Below are 6,271 nucleotides of genomic sequence, written 5' to 3'. Positions count from 1 at the left end.
GGGGGGGGGGGGAGGGGGGCTACCCTTGCACTGCAAGGGTTAACTGCTAATTTCTATATAGGTATATTGTGCAAAGCACTTATTCTTAGCTGATCCCCGCTCCCCAGCACCCGCAAGCCAGCCCCTCGCCCCCCACTCTGGCATTCGGAGGCATGCTGACATGTATAATGAGCCTACAGTCGTGCAATGTAGACAGCAAGAGTCAGTCCACAACCCAGAGCATAGGGGAGACCAGGAGAGTGCCAACTACCAGAGGAAGCGGGGCTCAGGTAAGTGAAAGTGACCTTCACATGATGTCCCTATGCAGAAATGAGCCTTGCAGTGCGGTGGTAGCCAGTATGGCCAATTTTACTCTTCATTGAAAGTCTACCAGACAGTGTCTGTCTGGCTGCATGTAGACCATCTACAGTCTCTAATGATATGAGAACATGTCATCTTTGTCTTGGATTTAGGTCGGCTTGGGAGCAGCATTTTTTTTTTCCAAGAAAGAGGTTCTGTATTTTAATGTTTGGTAACGCTGGCATGCGGCCTACTTCTACATGTGACATGTGGCCTACCCATTCTTGTGACGTGGGCCTACTCATACACGTGACATGTGAATTTTAACAAGAGGCTCATTTGGCTAAACAATAATCTGTTTCGGTTTATAAAGCAGCTCCTGTGCTGAGCCCAGTTGTTGGTGCGCCCAGCTGTACACGCAGTCAGAGAACCGGATAATGGTCGCTAAAATGGTCAAAAATAACAAAAGCCTGACTCCCAGCTGTCCTTATTTCAAGGGACTGTCCCACTTTCCTTCACCCCTTACTATTTTATGAATTCTGTAACAAAAACATTTAGATCGCTGTTCTTCGAGTGCAAACAAACTCCGATTTGTTTTGTTTATTTTCAAACTTGTCCTAATAAGTGTTTGGTGTTTATCTTCATAACAGTCAGTTGCTTGTTTATGTTTACAAGTGTTTGGAACTTGGTTGTTATTGTACATAAAACACCATTTTATATTTTTCTCATCAAATATAAAGGCTTGTGCAGACCTGGGCGATCTGTGACGCGTGATCATCAAAATTGCGCACAGCGATTGCCGTGCGGCTCTATTGATTTCAATGGGGTTACATCGCAGAAAAATGGTACATGTACTTTTTTTTTTTTTTTTGCAACACACCATGCGCATCTGTTCGATTTGCACGGGCGGAATCGCGCGACTGGGGTGCCATTAGAAAATAATGGCACCGCCAGCGTGATTGGTGGTGGTGGACAACTCCGTGACTGCACGGCAATCCACGTGGTATCGTGCAAAATTGCAGCGCGGTCACTGATCGCACACGTCTAAACCTGGCCTTAGTGTGCGGAAGTGATTTGTGTTTTTTTCTTGGTATAATCAGTGGGTGGACAAACTCCGGCTCTCCAGCTGTTGTGGAGCTACAAATCCCATGAGGCATTGCAAGATTCTCACAGCCACAGGCATGACTCCCTGAGACTTAATACATGATGGGATTTGTAGTTCAAGCACAGCTGGAGGGCTGGAGTTTGCTCACCACTGGTACACCTTGATTTTATAATATTGATCACTGTAGATGTCCATAAGGGCTTGAATAGAGCATTCTTACATTGCACCTACAAGGGAATGACTGCATGAGGGACATTTATTAATTTTCTAGGGCTGCAGCGAAATATTATTTTCAAAATCGATTTGTTAGCCAATTAAGTTCGATAAGGTAAAAATTATTTTTTTTTAAAAAGGGGGCTCCAGTGATGGAATACTACTTTGTATTGAGATTGTAGTCCATGACGGGAGCAAGCTTGGAGTGGCGGCTATGTTACAACACACAGGGACCATGGGGAACAAAAGTAGCCCCCCTTCAGAAGGAAGGCCAGTGTCGGCACCAATTCATAGATGATTTGAGGATCTACGGCCGAGTGATACATGAATAATATACCAGCCGCTATAGCGGAATACAACAAATCCTAGCCAGCAATAATGCATTGAACAGTGGCGCAATGCATGCAGAATACCACCAGCTATAGAGGAATACAACAAATCCCAGCAAATGCATTATACTATAATGTACTCTTGCCTGGATTTGTTGTACTCCTCTATAGCTGGTTGTATTCTGCATGCATTGCGCCACTGTTTAATGTATTATTGCTGGCTAGGATTTGTTATATTCCTCTATAGCTGGTGGTAAATGATTTGCGCTGTATAATGATTATAGGGCGCAATGCAGAATATACCACCAGCTATAGAGGAATACAACACATCCTGGCAATACATTATACACACGGTGTATAATGTATTACTGGGATTTGTATTCCTCTATAGCTGATGGTACATATACAGCGCAATGTACCACCCGCTATAGAGGACCACCCGCTATAGAGGAATACAACAGTTCCCACTATCCCAGCAATACATTTATACAGCATGTGGGGGAAAAGTGTAGGCAGTCTTACCTGCAAGCAACTTTACTTTCTTCCCCGAGATCTTCGTTCCCCCACGCTGCAGTCTCTTCAACGTCGTTCTCGGCCGCAGGCAGCGACGAGAGAGTGCTCAGAGCTTTGTGAGGCGGGGAGGAGGTGCGGCGTAAGGCATGAAGCGTGCGGCGTGTGTGGAGCCGGCAACGGGCAACTAATCGAAGATGGAAAACGTTGACAACATTTTCTATCATCGATTTTAATCGACTTAGTCAAATAGTTAGTTTGTTACAGCTCTATAATTTTCCTGCATCCCTCATGTCCATTATTCTGTGGCTTTGTAAAACTTTACTGTTTTAGTGTTCTTCCTTTCCCGAATCAGTCACAATGCGAGTTATTAGTTTACACCTTTTCAATTATTTTGCTGTCATTTAAGAATTTATAATGATCACCTCGAACATTTGTCACCGAATGGCATCAATTTTTATCGAGATTTATAACACTTCCCAGTCTTGGGAACTAGCGCAGGGTCCCCTTCATCAGGCTCGGCAATGACCTTTGTCATTGCTAAACCTGATGAAGGGAACCCTGCGTGGCCCCGAAAGCGCTAGTTGTGGTGACATGACGTTCCAATAAACAAACACTTTGGTCTGCATTATCATTGGTGTGCTGGTGACATCCATTCATTTTAACCTCAAAAGTTGGACTCTAGCTGTCATTTTTCGGGGAGCGTTGGCGACCTGGCTCCTGGGATTTGTCCAGCCTGGCTTTTAAAGGAGAACTATGGGGTCAGTGTTTTTCCCCATAGTTCTTCTTGGGGTAACGGGAGGACACAAACTAGCGTCCTCCCGTCACCCTAAGCTCAGTATACCGCGAGCTACAGCTCGCGGTATACTGAGACGCCACACCTGGAGCGGATCCCGACTTAGATGACGGGATCCGCCCAGCTGCGTGAGTGGCAGATCGGAGAGGGGAATCCAGCCCCTCCCCCTGTCACGGCAGAGAGCCGTGACAGGATCGAGAGGTGAGGGAACCCGGTATGTTTTCCCTCACCTCCCAATCTACTGAGCCGACCTGTGACAGTCTCATTGTCACAGGTCGGCTTAGAACTATGACGTGAGTGGAAATCACTCATGTCATAGTTCTCCTTAAGGCGTAGATGTAGGAAAGGACAGTTGATAGCAGCAGGCAATCCAACATGGCACAGCCCATCAATCCCATCTCTTCATATATTATTCCCGAACCCAAGACCTACATTTCTTAGCTCCATAACTTTCCTCTCCCTAAGACCCCGTTCACATTGAGCGATTTATCGCGCGGTAATTCCCTGGCAAATTACTGCGCGATATCGCGCTCCAATGCAATCCAATGGGGCAAAGGGTCCTGCTGTCGCGGGTCGTGTGTCGCTACAGCAGGACCCTTTTTGGAGCAGATTTAGCTGCGATTCAAGCTTGCTCAATGCATGCTTGAACGCGACATCGCGCGGCAAATCTCGCGATGTCGCACAATATGCAAATCGCGCGACAAATGCGCGATTTGCATATCGCGCAGTGGGAAAGGGGCCTTATTGTGTCACCCACTGGATGTGCTGTACTTTGCACTTTGCCATCTTACTCAGTCGCAGCCTTTTTACAGTTTACTTGGTACTTTTTATTTCACTGTTGCTTCCTGCTCTTTATGCTGACCTTCTTTTTTTTTCCTCCTGTTGTCTTCTAATTTAGAAAATGGATTCAGGTGGAGTTAAAGTGCTGGAGTCAGCAGATGACATCCAGGAGAGAAGACAGCAGGTTTTGGATCGTTACAAGCGGTTCAAGGAGCTTTCCGGCATCAGGCGCCAGAAGCTAGAGGACTCCTACCGATTCCAGTTCTTTCAACGCGATGCTGACGAGCTTGAAAAATGGATCCAGGAGAAGCTCCAGATCGCTTCCGACGAAAACTACAAGGATCCCACAAACCTTCAGGTAGGTGACTACACTGGGGTTTGGGTAAGTTGCCATGTAGCCAACCCAAGCAGCTACATGGTGGTATGGATACACAGCATGTATTCAGCATATGTGCAGAAATACTTAATGCATAAGAAAAGTGTAGCCCCATCTACAAGCTAAAACTAAAGGTAACCAACCATACACGGCTCAAATTCTTGCTAAATGGGATGAAATTTGAGTGCCCTGTTGGCACCACTTGGCTTGACATACTTTAATTGAAATTGCCAAAGTGCCGGGTAAGAAATTGTCGCCCAAACAGTGACTGCATCCAATCAAATGCACTTACTCTTTGGGTATATGGACAGCCGCTTGTACCGGCTGCCAAAAAATTAGGGATGCACCGATACTAGTATCAGTGCTGATACCGAGTATTTGGGCGAGGAACTCCTCGCTCAAATTATTATTGTTATAATACAGAATTTATATAACGCCAACAGTTTGCACCAGCGCACAATATAAGGAAGACATTACAATCACAATTCAAGACAAGATGGTAAGGAGGGCCCTGCCCATGAGGGCTTACACTCTAAAAGGGAGGGGCAAGTGATACATGAGGAGGTAGCTGTGTGGGGATGAATTGTATGAGACCGTGATGGTTGAGTGGTTAGTTTGGGTTGGGATAAACTTCCTTGAAGAGATGAGTCTTAAGGGATCGCCTAAAGGCAGTCAGAGTGGGAGATAGTCGGGACAGTTGGGGTAAAGAGTTCCAGAGGATGGGAGGGATTCTAATGAAGTCTTGGAAGCGAGCATGGGCAGAGTTGACGAGGGAGCTGGAAAGCAGGAGGTCTTCGGAAGAGCGGAGGGGAAGGTTAGGTTGATACTTTGAGACCAGGTTTGAGATATAGCCGGGGGACAGAGTTGCGGATGGCTTAAGTGGTTTTAATATTTTGAATTTTATCCTTTCGGCTACTGGAAGCCAGTGCAGAGATTGGCAGAGGGGGGCGGGAGATGGAAGCCTGTGCAGGGATTGGTAGAGGGGGGCGGTAGATGGAAGCTAGTGCAGGGATTGGGAGATGGAAGTCAGTACAGGGATTGGCAGAGGGGGGTTCCAGACACTGAGGGGTTGGTTAGGTGAAGGAGTCTAGCAGCAGCATTCATGATAGACTGAAGCAGGGATAGCCTGTGTAGAGGTAGGCCAAATGCTCCTAATTTCCTATCCCGCTACCGGAACTTCCGGAAGCCGGGCAGCGAGTCATTACACGCTGCCTGGCTTCCTGATTGGCCAGAAAGCCGGCTTCATGCTCCCTCGTCACTTGGTGACACTTGGAAGCAGGGCAGCGTGTAATGACTCGCCTTCATGCTTCCTTGTCACCTGCTGATGAGGGAGCATGGAGAGTGCTTTGCTGCTAATCGGGAAGCCGGGTGGCGAGTCATTATATACTAGGTGGTGTGTAATGCCTCACCGCTCGGCTTCCTTAATGGGAATTCCGGTATCGGTGAAGTCCCATTTAAAAAAAAAAAAAAAAAAATCGATACTCGATTTAAAAAAAAACAGTATTTTTGCATCCCTACTAACAACAATAGTCACTAGGGTAAATTATTCCATGCGTGCTGCTTAGCATGGCTGGAGGATCCGAGTAGGGCTAAATAAGAGACATTTAACCTTCAGGAGCCTTATAACCAAAGCTACAATACCAACCCAACTAAACCAGTTCTTCCATATTCTAAAACCCAGCGTAATATTCTGTTCTTACTGGTAGGCTAATGAAAGATTTGTTATCTTACAGGGAAAACTCCAGAAACACCAGGCATTCGAGGCTGAAGTCCAGGCCAATTCTGGAGCCATTGTTAAACTGGACGAGACTGGAAATCTGATGATCTCAGAATCTCATTTTTCCTCCGAGACTATCCGAGTAAGTATATGAAAAATGTGGTTG

The 6,271-nt window shown here is 46.3% G+C and overlaps 1 protein-coding gene across 4 annotated transcripts in view; it reads left to right on the top strand.

Annotated features, from left to right (window-relative positions):
• SPTAN1 (spectrin alpha, non-erythrocytic 1) overlaps positions 1 to 6,271 on the top strand; it is an 89,784-nt gene that overhangs the window by 28,193 nt on the left and 55,320 nt on the right. For all 4 annotated transcript variants that reach the window (XM_018565511.1, XM_018565510.1, XM_018565509.1 and 1 more), the window contains exons 2-3: positions 4,131 to 4,370; positions 6,122 to 6,247. In XM_018565511.1, coding sequence (XP_018421013.1) covers positions 4,134 to 4,370; positions 6,122 to 6,247 — 363 coding nt within the window. In that variant the 5' untranslated portion in view covers positions 4,131 to 4,133. The remainder of the gene's footprint in view (positions 1 to 4,130; positions 4,371 to 6,121; positions 6,248 to 6,271) is intronic.

Source organism: Nanorana parkeri, unplaced genomic scaffold (genome assembly GCF_000935625.1).
Source record: "Nanorana parkeri isolate BGI_ZX_2015 unplaced genomic scaffold, ASM93562v1 scaffold854, whole genome shotgun sequence".
NCBI lineage: Eukaryota > Metazoa > Chordata > Amphibia > Anura > Dicroglossidae > Nanorana > Nanorana parkeri.
Note: the sequence above shows the minus strand (reverse complement) of the source record. Positions and strands in the feature narration are given on the sequence as shown.